Source organism: Phodopus roborovskii, unplaced genomic scaffold, assembly GCF_943737965.1.
Source record: "Phodopus roborovskii unplaced genomic scaffold, PHOROB, whole genome shotgun sequence".
Lineage (NCBI taxonomy): Eukaryota > Metazoa > Chordata > Mammalia > Rodentia > Cricetidae > Phodopus > Phodopus roborovskii.
This window is the reverse complement of record NW_026125059.1, coordinates 5,800,228-5,816,626: the sequence shown is the minus strand read 5'-3', so window position 1 is coordinate 5,816,626 and position 16,399 is coordinate 5,800,228. Positions and strand designations below refer to the sequence as shown.

General features: G+C 57.0%; 1 protein-coding gene across 2 annotated transcripts; it reads left to right on the top strand.

The window, feature by feature from the left end:
* The first annotated feature begins 5,689 nt into the window (after nucleotides 1-5,689).
* Nucleotides 5,690-16,157, top strand: Rbm38 (RNA binding motif protein 38). 2 transcript variants are annotated; one of them, XM_051185394.1, is made up of 4 exons: nucleotides 5,690-6,085; nucleotides 6,614-6,737; nucleotides 7,218-7,272; nucleotides 15,025-15,234. In XM_051185394.1, exons 1-4 carry the CDS (start codon nucleotides 5,855-5,857, stop codon nucleotides 15,089-15,091), a joined length of 477 nt encoding a protein of 158 aa, XP_051041351.1. In that variant the 5' UTR covers nucleotides 5,690-5,854; the 3' UTR covers nucleotides 15,092-15,234. The 2 variants fall into 2 exon arrangements, with proteins under 2 accessions (XP_051041351.1, XP_051041350.1); XM_051185393.1 differs by having other exon boundaries at nucleotides 5,695-6,085; nucleotides 14,996-16,157.
* Nucleotides 16,158-16,399: the final 242 nt, after the last annotated feature.

Here is a 16,399-nt window from a genome sequence, read left to right as displayed (position 1 = left end):
AGAACCTTAAATTGTTTTTTAAATTGTATGTATGTATGTATACACACACACACACACACACACACACACACACACACACACTTGGTCTTTTGAGACAAGGTAGCTCTAGCTTTTGAAGCTGGCCTGGAACTCACTGAGTAGACCAGGCCTGCCTAGAACTCACAGAGATCTGCCTGCCTCTGCCTCCCAAGTGCTGGGATTAAATAATACTTTTTAAACCAGGCTGTGGTGGAGCACACCTTTAATCTCAGCAATCAGGAGGCAGAGGCAGGCAGATCTATGAGTTCATGGCCAGCCTGGTCTACAGAGTGAGTTCCAGAACAACCAGGGCTACACGGAGAGACCCTGTCTCAATAAACTGAATACACGTATAATTTTATTATGTATTTGTGTGTGTGTGTGTGTGTGTGTGTGTGTGTGTGTGTGTGTGTGTGCCATACACATGCAGGTGCACCAGAGGCCGGAAGAGGCATAGTTGGTATGCATTGCTGGGCCTGGCACTGGGGCCTCCGTGCATGCTAAGCAAGTTCTCTACCCTGGGAACCACATGCCAGCCCTCACCACTGTATGTTTAATATGATTGTTTCCTTTGCAAATGCAAATGCATTTTAAGTCTTTAAGCCATGGCTCTGAGGAAGGTCCTCCAGTCTCTGCAGACGGCCTAGGAGGACCTGGAAGGGGACACTAATCGGCAGAATATGCATCAGTGGATTGGTGCTCCTATGCAGATGTGGACAAGTTGGGTGCTCTCAGGGAGCAACCCTAACCCATCCCCAAAAGCCCTGAAAGGAAGTCCCTGGTGCCCTGCCCATCAGAGCAGAGAAACAGGCCAGCAGAAGGGTTCCCTGCTACTGCCTGAGGGGATGGGAGGGGTAGATGGGGTCAGGCTCTGCCTCCCAGCTCTGAACCTCCCAGGCACCCTCTGTTAGATGCTAGCTTGCTGTTTTCCTCCAGGACTCTGTCCACCCAGTTTGGCTGAGGTTGGGGCAGGCATTGTGCAGCTAGGGCTGTTCTGACTTGTGACCTTTTCCACTGCCACATGTAGAGCTCCCTCGAGTCTAGATCACTGTCCTCTGGGGAGAAGAGAACTGAGCTTTGATCCTGCAGCCGCCATTCATCACTCAGATCGCCACACTTATGTATGCACTTTACGCCAAGCCAGCCCAGAAGATGCCACTGCTGCCCCCATGCAGCACAGCAACAAAAGCTGGGCTGGAGCAGGGCACACCTTTAATCCCAGCACTCAGGAGGCAGAGGCAGGAGGGTCCCTGAGTTCGATGCCAGCCTGGTCTACAGAGTGAGTTCCAGGACAGCCAGAGCAAACAGAGAAACCTTGTTTTGGGAAGAAAAAAAAAAAAACAAAAACAAACAACAACAAAAACAACCTCAAGACTTGAGAGCACAAGAAATGTGGCTGAGACCAAAGTCCAGGCTGACCCCAGCCCATGCGCCACAGCGGCTGAGGTGTGGGGGAAGAGCAGGAACCGGGCCAGCCTCCCTGGGGGCCTCCACCTCAGGTGAGCAGCATACCCTATCCCACTCCCAGCCCCAGCAAGCTGTGGCTATGAATGGCGCCTCCAGGCGTCACCGCGTGCCCTCTCTGCTTGGTTATATCAGTGCTATCGCGAGTCTCTTGGACTTCGCCTCATGGCCACAAGACGTCTTCCAGACATCTCACACATACTCAGGACAAAAAGAATGCTAAGGTTGGGATTGAGGGACAGCTCAGGTGACAGAATGCTGCCTTCCTGCAGAGTAGGGCCTGCTCCCCAGTACCCTGTAAATCAAGACTACTGTGACACTTCTGCAATCCCAGGGATCAGTAAGAGGATGGGGAGTTCAAGGTCATCCTTGGCTACATAGCAAAGCTGAGGATAGCCTGGGCTACATGAGAGCCTGCCTTAACAAAAAATATGGGGGAAAAAAATGATTGCCTAGGTCTAGTGTTGCCTAGTACTTGATCTCGGTAGTCAGGACGGGGAAAGCTGCACAGAGGCCCCTAGCTCAGATGGGGACACGGCGGGTGGAAAAGCAAGGACATTTTTTCACTCTCTTGTTACAGTGGGAGAGAGAAGATTGTCAGCCCAGGGCTCCAGAGCGCCAGGCTTTCACAATAGGTTTCCAGTCCACTGCCATTGTGTCTGACGCCACACCCACCCGAGGTGCCTGAAGAGCTGCAGAGATCCACATTCAGCTGTCCCTACTGCGGTGACTAAGGGGTTTCTGTTTGCTTGTACTGTTTTTTTGTCTGGGTGGGGGGGTGGCAGTGTGTGCATGCATGCTTGCGTGTGCGCCCGTGTGCGATGTTTGCTTGTGCATGCCAATTGTTGCGCAGGTCAGACAACAACTTTGTGGCGTCAGCTCTCTCCTTCCACCTTTACCTGGGTTCTGGGGATTGAACTCTGGTCTCTGGGCTTTTGGACACAAGCACCTTAACTCCCAAAGTCACTTCCTGACCCCCTGGGTCCAGAAAGGTCTTCAGAAAACTGGCTTGCTCCAAGATGCTGCCTCTCACTTCCTTGCAGTGTGGTCCCTGGTCACGGGGTCCCCTCGCTGGGTCTCTGGCACTTACCTGGCCTTTGCTGGCTCCTGGGGCAGGGTTTCCCTACTGAACCGGGGATCCTCCACAAATGCAGGGATGATGGCGTCTCAGGCTGGTAAGCTCTGATAGCTACTTCAGGCTTGTGCCAAGGGCTCTGCCTCCAGAGCCGACCGTGTGAGTTATATTTATCCCTGGTGGCAGGAGGGTTACTGAGGACTGGCCAGCCCCAGCCCCGCCCCTCGTCCTTCTCAAGGGCCGCTGGGCAGCCTGTCTGTGTCTACCCCATCAAGGCTGACAATTGGCCTTGCCAGCTGGGTGATGGGACAGTCCAAGCCTGAAGTCTTGCTCAGTCCCCAGTCTCTCCTTGCCAGGTGCTGCTGGCCAATCCACACACAGGTTTAGACAAACCCTAATCGACTGATGGTTGGTTAGCTAGGCTACAGACTAGCTGAGCTATGGCAAACAGCACCCCACTCCAGCCTAGAGGATGGGGTGTCAAGGGGGTTGCCCTGCTCCTGAGGTTTAATTCTGAGTCTGCCTAGTCTGGCCATGTGGTCCTGGACCACGGGAAGTGCAACACTGGGAAGTTCCCACCTTCCCAGCCCTCAAAGTGGGGACTGGGGGTTAGATAGGGTCGTGGAGCTGGTTTGGCTCAGGAGCCTCAGGTCCACTCCGGCTGAAAACCAGGCTTATGGATAATGGTGCAGAGCCTACAAATGGCTGCTTCTTAGTTAAATCACCTAATCTAGGGGAATCCCCAGTGAAGGCCGGAACAGGCGCCACAAAGGCCAAATGAGCTTCATGATTAGTGATGTGTGAGGCAAACACACCCCTAAGCCAAGCATGGAGGTGCAATGCTTGTAATCCCAGGACTTGGGAGGCTGAGGCTGGAGGATAAAAAATCAGGGGCCACATAATGAAACCCTGTGCTAGAGGCGGCAGGGAGGGGAGGCTTCATCAATTGACAGTAGCTGCCGCTGTCACTTCTGGGCCTTCGCACCCCACCGTTCCCTGCTCACTGCGTGGTGCCGCTGGCCGTACTCGGTCCTTACTGCCCACTTTGTCCCCTACTCAGTGCCCACCTGAGCAAACTGTGCCTAAGGAGACGCCTACTCCGCAGGCCCGTTCACCCGCCGCCCCTGCGGATGTCTGTTTCCCACTCGTGGCCTCTCTGGCCCAGAGTCGCAGCCGTTAGGGCACATAAGTGTTCAGAGCAAGGCAAATCGACGCGAGGAGGGTAGTGGCACGCGGGACGGGGAGCCGCTGAACAGGTGCAAGGGCAGGTGATGCAGAAGCAAACCCCCAAGAGCCGGGAGGGGCGGGGTGCAGGGACCGTCCTGCAACCGCCAGAGTTTCAGAGTGGGAGGCTCCGCCAGCTCCCGGGGGTCACGCCCGCGCCCCGCTCTCGCATGTTCTGTGATCCCCTCCCCCCTCCTCCCGCCCAGGCAGCTGCACGTGCCTGCGGCGTCCGCCCAGAGCTCTTCTTGGGGCCGCCCTTGGGAAGCGGAGGGGCGGGGCGGGGCGGGGCGGTGGCAGGGGCGGCGCTGGGACTTGTAGGCCGCAAGCCCGGAAGCCAACGGTCCTGGTCACCGGCAGCAGTGTGCCACCCAGGGGAAACTGAGGCCCCAGGACGGTACCCAGGTGGCTCTAGACTTCAGGGCCAGGCAGTCTCGGCCCTCTAGGGATAACTCAAGAACACACTTGAACCAACGGGTGTTTGGTCGGGAGCCCTCTTTACATCCGTCCTTGGATTCACTCAACAAACATTCCTGAAGGCAGGTCTCCCTTGCCAAGCTCTACAGCTGGAGGAAAGCCTGCAGGATCCCTGTTGTCAGGGAGCTCACTCTGCAGCGCCAGGAGACCCTTAGATCCAGAGGACGCCCTGTTAGGTAGTGTTTGGGGAAAAGTAAACCAACAGCAAAGGAATTGCGTGGAATGCATATCCCAGCAGGCTTTGTGGGCATGGGATTCTGCTCTGTGCGGAAGGCGCCTAGGTCACTGGCAAGAAGCTGACTATGTAAGCACAGGGTAGGGTTGAGCCTACCAGGAGGCTACCAGCCTCACTGTCCCCTAGGTCACTGGTTGGGCCAGTTGTAACCCCACTAAAAGTTTCAGGTCTACAGGTCCCAATGTGATAGCCAGAGATGAAATGGGAGACGCTGGATGAGGGCTGCTTCCTGGCTCAGCCGCGTCTGCTTCTGTGCCGAAACTCCTAATTTCCTTTTTAGACGCGGCTTTGTGTCTTACAGGCTGGCTTCTGCATAGCAGGGATTGGACCTGTAACCCTCTCAATTCCTGAGTATTATAATCAGTGCGCCACCACGCTGATATTCCTGAGTATTAGAATCAGCATGCCATCACACTGTGGTTCATGTCTCTTCAACAAGGGGGGACCACGTTTGCATTTGCCCTGGGACAGAAGAGTTCTGCTGGCATCCTGTTCTACACATGGCATGTTAGGCTCTCTGCTTGTTTTCCTGCTAAGGGTGGTCCCACAAGAGTCCTCATACTAGTGACAAAGGAGCCCAGTCACCTCTGTCCGCCCCCATGGCTCTTAGCCTCCATCAGGCTGTAAAAGACATATTCACTGTCGGATATATAAGGCCTCATTTCCACAGAAACCCAGGGGTATGCTTCTACTGAAGCATAAAGTTTTGGGGATGCCCCAAGTCCCCAAAAGTATTTGTGATGCGAATTATCTCTATATACACGGCAAAATGCACTTTGCATTTGGTTTTACTGAAACAGGGTCTCATTTAGCCCAGCTGGCCTCTAACTTACGACACAGGTAAGTTCTGATCCTCCTTTCAACCCTTCCTAAGTGCTGGGTTTACAGGTGTGTGCCATCAGCCGGGTTTAGGTGATGCTGAGACCAAACGCGAGATTTCGCACACGGCCAGCTGAGCCACTCCTTAGGACCTTTTAACAAACAAGTACGGTTCACCTCTAGTCGCTTTGGCGTAACCCACCGACTCAAGCAGCGTATAAACTCTAGCGGCCCCTACGCCAGGCGAGACCAGTGGATAACCCGCGAACACGCAGGAGCCAAGACGACTCCGGGCCCCACGTCCAGGCACACGTGGGGCGTGTCTAGAACTACATTTCCCGGCGCCCCCCGCTATCGGGGGGCGTGTCTGAGACAAGGGGGCGTGCCTGCTGGGCGTGGCCGGCTACAAAGGCGGCCGGCAGCCCGCGGAGCTCCGAGTAGGCGCGTCGCGGTGGACCGAGAAGCGTCGCGGGACGGCGTGGGGGACTCGGATTCGGCCTGCGACGCCCCCGCATGCGCCGGCCGGCTCGGTAGCGGCGGCCCCGATGCTGCTGCAGCCCGCGTGCGCCCCGAGCGTGTTCCCGCGGCCGCCCGCCGCCCCCAGCGCCATGCACGGCTCGCAGAAGGACACCACGTTCACCAAGATCTTCGTGGGCGGCCTGCCCTACCACACCACCGACGCATCGCTCCGAAAGTACTTCGAGGGCTTCGGAGACATCGAGGAGGCCGTGGTCATCACCGACCGCCAGACCGGCAAGTCCCGCGGCTACGGCTTCGTGAGTGCCCGCGGCGCGCGCACCTGCCGCCGCCCCTCCCCCACCGCCTCCCAGACCCGCCGCGCGCAGCCGGGACTCCGGGGCTTCCCGGGGCCGCCGGCCCTTCCCCCACGCTTTCCAGCCTCACCAAATAAGCGTCAGCTTTAGCACCAGAGACTTGAAGACGGTTTCCCACTTCCTTCCACTCTAGTGTCCCCAAACTTCTCCTCTGAGAAAGTTAACGGTACTTACTGCTGCGCAGAACAGCCTGGCCGGCGGGGGGGTGGGGGACACGCTCCCTTATAGGGGTTCCCTTTGCTCCATCTCCCAGGGGACTGTCGCTGTCCTTGAAGGCTCGATCTCCCAGCACTTGAACTTAGGGGAAGGAGCTGCAATCCTGGCGGCAGAGAAGACAGCCCAGGGGTCTTGAGTACCCAGATGCCCTCATGCTCCTGGGAGGAAAGGCCAGGGAGGCCTGATGCCAGGCAGAGCAGGGCCGCCTCCCCCTCTGTGCCAGCCACCGAAGTCCCTGACCCTCTGTTTCCGCAGGTGACCATGGCCGATCGAGCAGCAGCTGATAGGGCTTGCAAAGACCCTAACCCTATCATCGATGGCCGGAAGGCAAATGTGAACCTGGCCTACCTGGGTGCCAAGCCTAGGAGCCTGCAGACTGGTGAGAACTTTCTTCCCAGCCCTTCTCGTTTCTATATTCAGCCTTGTTATCTGTCTGGTGGAATACACTGCCCCCGCTCCCCGGTTGTCCCAGAGTGGCGGCCAGCCATCATGTGCCTGTAGGGACAGCCTAGGGCAGCCACCCCTAGCTTGGGAGCTTGATCATCTCTCTTAGCAGTGTATGGTCCCAGGGATACCGGTTCTCAAGTGTCTGCCATACTCCTGGGGAGGGAAGAAGTCAGTTGCTGACACCAGCGACTGGAGATTAGGAGTCACCCAGAGACGCTGCTGCCACCTGTGGGTGTCTGTGCTTTGACTGGGTGATTTCAGGGTTCACTGGCAGGGACAGAGGTGGTGGCTGTGATGGGAGAGGGAAGTGACTGCCTGAGTGGGAGTGTGGCGTTGTCTGATCCTGCCTTCCTGTGTGCGGCCCTAGGACCTTACCTGTACTAGGCTGCTCCTAACTGTCCTCTTGTTTTAGGCTTTGCTGTTGGTGTGCAGCAGCTACACCCCACTTTCATCCAGCGCACCTATGGGTGAGTGCATATAGCTGGTGTGGCGGGAGGGCCTTGAGGTGGGGCAGTTGTGGGCTTCTGGCTCTCAGCTCTGAAAGGCTGGGGAGGGTCAGTTTTCAGAGACTGGGTTGTGTTTTGGAAGTGTGGAGTAACAGATAAGACCAACTGCCTTTCTCCGACTCAGAGGGGGCACATGCCTTCAAACCTGCTGCAAACCTTGCCCCTGCTTATGTGACACCTCCTGGGTCAGGTGTCAGTGGCCTTTTTACCCATCTGTACGTTGAGTGTGGGGACAGCTGTTATGACTCTGAGAGGGGGCTTCACTCCACGCCCTGTTCAGGTAGTCCTCCCGCGTGTGCTAAGGCTGGACCTGGTGGGCTGGGCTCCTCCCGGGGTTCTCTCTGATGTGGGCCAGTGCCATGAAAATAGCTCACCGTGGGTCTGGACCAGGTGAGGTTTGATGTCTGAATGGCGTAGTAGGTGACTGTCACCAGTTGGCTTTTTGCGCGAGTCACTTGCTCTGTGCCCCACCTCCTTCCATTCTAAAAAGTCATGGGCCCGGCAGCTGCTTAGGGAAGGACTCACACACGTCGGGAAAGCGAAAGTTAGACCCTGCCATTTGGTTTGGCCACAATCACCTGTTTATCCAGTGTAGACTGGCTGTGAATGGGCCAGGTGGATGGGAACTCTGACACACACGCACACACACCCCTTTGCAATGGTGAGCTTGCCAAATCCTGACTGCCAGGTGGGTGGGGCAGAGTGGGGTGTCTGTCAGGGCTGGAGCGGAGCTTGGCCAGCATGGTGGGTCAGATGGCTGGAAAGGGTGCTGCTTGCTCCCTCTAAGCGTGTGCTTATCCCGTGTCGCAGCACTGGGATTCTCCACACTGTCCTTGGGGATTGGTGGGACCCCAGCTGGCGTTTCCTGCCTAGTGTCACCATCCTGCAGGGATGCACTTGCGGTGCTACTGTGGCATATAGTGCCAGGGGACCTTTTTGGCCTGGGATCTGTTGCCCATGTGCTCTAGGTTGTCTGGAAGGAGTTTGGGAACATCCCAGCCTTGATATCTTCTGGTAGCCTCTTCCCTGCTGGCTGTGTGAGGGGCACACCTATACTCTCTGGTAGTTCGCTGTGCTCCTGGGGCTGGGTTTCAGGCTGGGCTGGGCTGAGATGCTCACACAGGCTGTTGCTTACAGTGGGCCAGGGCCTCCCCACTGGCTGTGACACATAATAACTGCCTTGCAATCACTTAGCCTCTGGGGCCCTCAGAGCTAGGTTCACAGCCTGTCTATTACTCTCCAACTATCCCCTCTTTAGTCGCCTTTTCTCATCTGGAAAATGGGGACACCACTACTTAAGGACAGCAGGCTCTAATCTCCTGGATAAGAACCTCTTCCTGTCCTCATAGATGGTTAGTGACTTACCCAGGGGTGAGGTTTGAACCTGTATACTCAGCGCCACACTTGCTGTCTTTGAGGGTGGGCCTATTCCGAGAGCCCTGATACTCAAGGGTGCATGCGACATTGGGTCACAGTGATGTGTAACTAGATTAGTGGACTGGTCATCTAACACTGTGGCTACAGAGTGGCTTCATGATGTTTATAGGTTGCCAAGGAGTGTAGACCCAAAAGGACAGATGTGCAGAGGGACTGCCAACATTGCCACTGGTCCTCGGGCTCCTTTGAAGACCATCCTGTCTCCTGCCCTTACTAGATTCTGGGTATGGTAGCGGTGTGGCCAGACCTTGCTGCCTGGGTCATTGCTGTCAGCGCCCTGCCCTCACAGCTGGGAGGCAATAGTTGGGGTGTCAGCAGCCCCCTTTGTTTTTGCAAACAATCAGGCCTGCGTGGCTGGGCCTGACTCAGCGGTTGGTTTTGTCAGTCAGCCTTGGACCGCCCTGGCTGAAGGCCTGGTGGGAGCTGGAACCCTGGCAGCTCATAGCTTGCAGGCGCCTGCCTGGCTGTACTTTTTCCTAGGCCTCCCAGGCACTTGACATTCTGAAGACCCCAACAACCCACCTATAGGCCAAACCTCTGTGGGGCCCTCACTTTTCTGGTTAGAACTACCCATTAGCTTACAGAGATGGAGAGAACAGGCTTTGCTGTTTGCCTGGATCCCCATCCGCTTGCCTCATGCCTGCTTGTTGACTGGGCCTGTTCAGCCTTGTTGGCTGTACAGCCTGTGCCTGTCCATCATGTAACTGTATCTGCAGGACAAAGCTTGGTATCTGGTAAAGCCTTACTCAGCCATCGCAATGGCTTTTGCCAGCCTCAGGCCTATGTGTTAATCCCTGGTGGGGATGTGACCCTGGGCCTTCTATCAAGGGGGTCTCTGCCAGCCCTGGGGCACAGTGGTGCAGGTGGGAGGGGAGGGCTGAATAGTTGGTGATTACCCTACCCTGGTTATGTATTGCTCTGGCTTGTCAGGGCCTCCAGGGTCAAGGGTATTTGTTCACATTCAGCCTAAAGCTCATGGAGAGCTGAGCTTTGTCTCTGGCCTGGCAGTCCTTGGAACCTCTCCTGAGCTATATTTGAAGGGTCTGTTACTCCAGCAGGCTGCTCTCTCTGTTCTAAGGGGACTCTTGCTATGGCAAGATGCCTAGATAGTCTGATCCTTTCTCCCCAAAATAGAGCCAGGCCCTAGGGGCTGAAGTCAGACCAGGGTCCCGAGGCTTCTGGGCATTGGGCTGCACCTCCGTATAGTATTAGTGGTGACGGCCACGTTAAGGACTGACTGAGCATGGTCTATGGAACATGTTGACCCCAAGGCCATGGAAAGCCTTGGGATTTGTCCTGGATGATCGCACAACAGGCCCAGCAGGAAGCTGTGCCAACCTAAGCTTAGGGCCACATAGACTGCTGGCCTGCCCTCTACCAAGGGCCACTGAGGCCCATCCCTCCCTTCCCAGCACCTCTCTGCTCATGTGACAGCGTTTGAATGAATGTGCTCAGGTCCCTGATGTCAACGACAATCGGGAATCGTATCCCTGGCACGGGCTTTCCCATAGTTGTCATTATAGAGACTTCTCTGTGGGATGGACCTGGTACCCACCCGCATGGAAATGTCAGTCCTGACACCATGTCACCAGGCCCGTGGACTGCGGAGAGGTGGGTGGGGAGGGGAGTGGGGAGAGTTTGAATGGCAGACTGTTGACAGAAGCTGAGTGACAGAGATATCCCCAGCCCAGTGCCCAGTGCCCAGTTACCCAGGGTCTGCCCGGGGCCTTCTGTGTGTATTGATCTTGACTGGCTAGTTGAACCACATGCTGTTGAGTGTAAACAGCTGCCCCACAGGGCCCCACACTGTGAGTGCCATAGTGCCTGCGCCCGCATAGTGCCCTGCCAGCCAGCACTGCCTGCCAGCCGACGTTTCCTGCATACAGTACACCTAGTAAGGGGATGTTGGGGGCGGGGATTGTCCCTGAGGGCAGTGAAAGGTGAGGCCAGCATGTGGTTGCAGTAGGGGCAGGTGTGTGACGCGCTCTGGTTTAGGAGGCCTGGCTAGGGGTGCGGCACGGAGCCAGGCCCAGAGCAGCGGTGTGAGCAGTGCTCAACCACCACCTGTGGGTTGTCTTGGGGGTGGCCCTACTGGCTTCCCCACAATCACTTCCTGTTTGGCAGCCTGTCTGGAGGCAGGCGTGGGCTGTGTCTTGTGTGACCTCCCGGAGGGCTGCAGCCTGCTGGGGCACCTGTTGTTTGCTCCTGCCTGCTGTGACAGAAGCTGGCCTCCGTGCTCTGAGCTTCCTCTCAGAGGTCGGTTATTGCCAGGTGCCTGAGGGACAGTTTCTGAAGCCTGAGGCTGAGGGTCCATGGCTCAGTCTCCAGAAAGGGTCTGTAGAGGCTCAGTTAGCCCCAAAGGTGTGTCCATGGCTTGGAGGTCCACCAGGTGGCCCATTGGCCCCTTGATCCCTGCAGCAGTGGCCGGCTTACTCGCCCCAACCCTCCTTTAGGCTCAGTGTCGTGTGTTGTCCCCCCCCCCCCCAGGAGCAGGCAGGGAATCTACAGTGATTCTGATCCTCCCTCTGTGTTACCAGGCCAGGGGCCCTAGCTCAACTGGTGTGAGGCTTGCAGCAAGGGGAAACAGACCACGCAGGATGACAAGAGCTGGGAAGGACAGGGACTGGGGTGATACGGGAGCAGAGGCCAGGGCCCAGCAGTGTGGGGGTTCTTTTTTCTGAAATAAGGCTTTGCCATGTAACTCAGGCTGGTCTCGAACCAGCAGGGAGCCTCCTTAGGCCTCTTAAGTGCCAGGATCAATGTCACGCAGCATCACTTTCCTTTAAGATAGGAGGGTCCTATTGCTCAGCGGATGTGACCTAAAAACAACTGCCAGTTCCCTGCCTCTGCATTCCCTGGACCTGGGACTTGAGCCCAGCCTTATGCGTACTAGGTACTCTCTACTCCCGGGCTCCACAGCAGCCCCTGCTGCCCATGTGCTGGGATTCAGCTTTGTTTTGAGGGCATCCCTCTACCACTGGGTTGAGCCAGAAGGCCTCCCCTTGACAGCGGCCATCCAGCTTGAGACAATAGAATCATTTGGATCGCTAGCCCCAGGAAGAAGGGCTAGGATTCCAGAGTGGGCAGTAGATGGACTGGACCTTGGAGGGAGAGGCCATCATGATGTATGACTTTGAGTGCAGCTAACAGGTAGGATCTGGGCAGGTCCATGTGGGTGGGCCTGCTGTTTCCAGCTGCCTCTCTCACAGTGGTGTGTCTTCTCCCTGCCTACATCCACCCCCCCAACACTCACCCAACTGTCCGTGAACCCCAGAGAACCTGGTGTCCCCCACACAGGATTCCCAGGAGGCCTGCCCAACTGCTATAAATGAGCCACCACCCCACCCCTGGGCTGGGGCTGCTGGTAAGCTGCCAGGTCGCCTTCAGCACCGAGGCGTAAGGCCCCCGGGGAGGAAGAAAAAGCGAAATGGGCTCATTTGCCTTTTTCATTTTTATTTTCAGTGGTGGCTTCATGTTCGGGAAATGGGCTGTGGCCAGTGATTTCTCTGAGAGTTGGGCTTCACACGAGGGGGCTGAGCCTCTACTGGCGCTGCCTACCTTCAGCCAGCCGTGGTAGCTGTGCTCAGGGTGGGGAGAGACCATGTCTCTTCTGGGGACAGCCAGGAGACCAGGGAAAGTGCCTGTGGCATTCTTAGTTCACCAGTGGGGAAACTGAGGCCAGGGAAAGCTCAAACAGGCAATGAATGAGGTTTGGAACCTAGGCCAAGTCAGCAGAGTGTTCCTGGCTGTTTATTTGTTGCCCCGACTCTGGACTTGGGGGCAGAGGCCAGCTCTCTTCCCAGTGTCCTCGAGGCCCCACCCTTCAGACTCTGCTGTCAGCCCTGGGCAGCACACACAGCAGCCCACCCTGGACACTTCCCTTCAGCCTATGGTGGCCTGGTAGCTCGGTGTTACCCAAGACCAAGTACCAGTGGGAAGCTGAGAGCCTGGGTCATCGTCCCCAGTATCACGTGGCCTCCCTGGCAGGAAGGTCCCCAAAACTCAAGGACTTAGACTCTGGTGGCCTCTGGCCTAGGAGCTCTTCTGCTACTGCTACACAGGGATTGGGTCAGTTGTCCCAGGCCACCCTGGCCCGAGAAAGGGCAGAAGGTTCCCTGAAAAGGGTGAGGGAATGGAACCCTGTGTGAGGAGACATTGGCATCTGCTCTCATTCAAGGCCTGGGTCGGGCTGAACCTAAGAAAGTGGCAGGGCACTCTGGGCTGGGATAATCGGAGCCACCCTGGAGAGGGGGTCACACCACCTTTAGGTTTTAGACCATGAAACTGGACAAACTGGGTGAGAAAGGTCTGCTCACTTAGCCTCCCCCTGGGCCTGATGCTGCCAAGCGAATGGGATTCACAGGGGTGGACATCTAGCAGCCTGTGGTGTGTCATTCCAAGGGACATTCTGGGACTGAAGCAGGCAGCTGTTGGTGGACTGAGGGTGGCAGGTCAGACTGCTGTGAACTTGCCAAGCAGAGTTGTGCCTTCTGTCCCGTCCTACCCTCTGGTGTCTGAGGGAGCTGTCGCGTGGCTGGGCCATGAAGGTGCATGCATATACATATGAATTAAAAGATAGGATGCTTTCATGTGGGAAGGAAAAGAGGCAGGAGGGACTCAGGCTGGCTCTGGGGGAAGAAACCTCCAGGCTGTATGCCCCAGATGTCAACACCCTGGGTGGGTGTAGTTGAGGGACAGCAGGAATCCAGGGTAGAGATGAGGGGGGAGGTAGGTGTGGGCTGTCATGGAGAAAGGCATAGGAGCAGGATTTGCTTCTGCGTCCAGGTGGGAGGTGCTGGGGGTTCTGGTCCCTGGGTTGACGTGGTCTTGAAGTCTGAAGGAGGCATTTCCCAGTGATCTGTGAGGGACTTAGCTGGCCGGGCCGGGGGAGTCCGGTGGCCCAGAGAGGTAGGAAGCGGAGGCGAGTGTCAGCAGCATCGCAGAGCTGAGCTTCGGGTGGGTGGGCCCTCGCTAGGCCGGGCAGGGGAGGGTTGGGTGGTGGCTGGCATTTGAGTCTGAGCAGCACTGGGGATGTCTCTGGACACACGTGGCCTTCCAGGATGCAGGCAGGTGTAGCTGGGCCTGCAGCGATGTGCAGCTGGGGCCAGGGCTGCCCGTGGACAGCACAGGGCTAGGACCCAGGTGGGTGTAAGTTGATGGTGGCTTTCGTGCCAGGCAGTTCTCTGGTGTGCAAGCCTCCCTGTCACAGCTGCCGCGTTTGGCCTGGTTGCCTGTGATAGTGGCCCGCGTGGAGTCACGCATCCCTACAGTGAGCTTGGCTCTCCACTGTGGTGCATGTGGCTTTTGAAGCTGGGTAATTCTGTGTTCCAGGAATTGCCCCAGGTGTTTAGGTTGTTAGCTGCGTTCCTCTCTATCCATGTGTCCACGAGCGATTGTTTACAAGTGTGGTCTCCAGTGGAGTGCAGCATAGGATGGGCGTGGTGTCAGGCACCACAGTAGACCCTGGCAGAGTCCTCAAGGGAAGTTCAGGTGAATAGGCAGAGACGTGGGTGACCCTGAGGATTGGGCAGTGGTTTGGCAGAGCGGGAAAGCAGTCCCTGTTGTAAGCATGTGTCCTCGCACGGAACTGTACGGTGGCTTTGCCTCAGTGTTAGCAGATGCCACCCCTTGGGGAGTTGTTGAGGGAAGTTCAGAGCATAGCATTCTCAGCCTCCAGCAGCACTCTCTGTCAGGTCTGGTTTCAGAAGGGTTGGCCCAGGCTGGAGGACAGTGCGGGAGATGGCCCTGGGCCCTGCTGAGGCAGGTTCAGGAGTGTTGGAGCTGTGGGGTCTGCTGCTGTGCCAGCAGCGGGTGTACCTGCAGCCCTGCTGCCTGGAGGTGGGGTAGCTAAGGAGCATGGTGTCCCTGGGAGGGGTGGGTACCTGGCAGGTGAGCTGCTCGGCTCCAAGGGTTTCCATGGGCCTTGAGCTCTGCCAGCTGCCCTCTCTCCTTGAGGCTTTCAGTTTAAACGAAGGCCACATGCTTATACCGTGTACAGTGGGTTCTGTGGGAGATGTGTGGAGGGGCTCCTAGTCAGAGGAGGGTTCTGTGAGAATAGGCGTTAAGTGGCCTGTGGATGGATGGCGGTGCCCAAGCAAAGGCCCTGGTGTCGGGGACACCTGGCATGATGTTGCTGCAGCTCTTTTGTGGACGGGGTTGCAGAGTAGGGCAGGGTACAGGTCTCCCCACACTGCCGCCATCCTGTCCCTTTGTGCCTACAGTCCTTGACACTCTGCTTGGCCCACAGGCTGACCCCCCACTACATCTATCCGCCAGCCATTGTGCAGCCCAGCGTGGTGATACCCGCCACGCCTGTCCCGTCACTGTCCTCGCCCTACCTTGAGTATACGCCAAGCAGCCCAGCCTATGCCCAGTACCCTCCAGCCGCCTACGACCAGTACCCGTACGCCGCCTCGCCTGCCACAGCCACCAGCTTCGTGGGCTACGGCTACCCAGCTGCCATGCCCCCAGCCTTGCCTGCCGCTGCGCCTGCAGGTACCACCTTTGTGCAGTACCAGGCACCTCAGCTACAGCCCGACAGAATGCAGTGAGGCGTGTCCTGCCTAGGGCCACAGCCACCGCCTGCCTGCCGAGGGTTCCAGACAGCTTCCCAGCCCAGGCCATGCTGTGCCTTGAGGAAGGACGAGAAGTAAGGGTACACTCTCGGGGACCTCTGCAGCCACTCCATGCCCGGTGCCTTACTTTGTGACGCTGCAGACGTCCACCTTCCTCTTTGGGAACCCCGCCCATTGCCCCTCAGTCGAAGCACTGTGCCATAGCCTTTTGGGATTGTTCTGCTATGAAGACCAGACCATCATCACCAAGAACCCTCAACCCATTTTCTACTTAGAGACTGGCCTTGGTCGATAGTTCCCCTGTGGAGACAATGACAGTATTTCTCTGTGACTGTGTCACTGATGGGATGCCTGGAGCTACCCCCTCCGGCACAGGATGATGACCAGACCACAGCCCTGCAGGGCCCTGGGTTCCTGTCTGTCTGATGCTGCCCGCCTCACCTGCAGAGGTGCTCGTCAGGGCGAATTCTCAGGTGTCTGTTGCTGTGCCATTGAGACCTTCTTCCTGGCCCTGCACCCTCTAGGCAGGCTCTGCGCCACCCACCCACCTCCTGTTGTAACCTGTGTGCCAGTCTGGGAGCATTGCCTGGCTGCACTGCACAGAGGAGAAGCCTAGCCCACGTCTGGGAGGGGTACAGTGGGCATCCCTGGCAGCGTGAGCTGCCCGCAGGCTGGGCAGTGGGTCCCTCCACACCTACCTCAGGGAGCCAGTGTGAAGGCACTCAGCGGTGTGCCTGCTACTCAAGCCCGGAGGACAGAGGGAGTAATGTTATAATAATATTTTTATTAGAATGTTCTGATTATAAAAATAAAACTTGTTTTCTTTAAAGAAAAGTCGGTCTGAGGTTTTCTCTGGCCATGGTGGTCCTGTATCCGGGTCTGACAGCTGTTCGTCAAAACCTAACCCGACCTCGTATGTCCCCGTAGTCTGAACTGGAGGTACGCAGCCACCACAAGGTAGGTGCACCCAGGTCTGGGCAGGGGTCACTGTTGACTCTGATGCTCAAGCCTTTAGAAGTGTACCTGGGGCTGCTGTTTTGAACTGTCCCTTGGGTCCGCCAGGATCCTATTCCAAT

What these genes read in the sequence shown, in the direction of transcription:
- Rbm38 (XM_051185393.1), top strand. Translation starts at nt 5,855, where the DNA reads ATGCTGCTGCAGCCCGCGTGCGCCCCGAGCGTGTTCCCGCGGCCGCCC. An exon ending in AGTCCCGCGGCTACGGCTTC is followed by an intron (nt 6,086 to 6,613) that starts GTGAGTGCCCGC and finishes CTGTTTCCGCAG; the next exon opens with GTGACCATGGCCGATCGAGC. An exon ending in GCCTAGGAGCCTGCAGACTG is followed by an intron (nt 6,738 to 7,217) that starts GTGAGAACTTTC and finishes CTCTTGTTTTAG; the next exon opens with GCTTTGCTGTTGGTGTGCAG.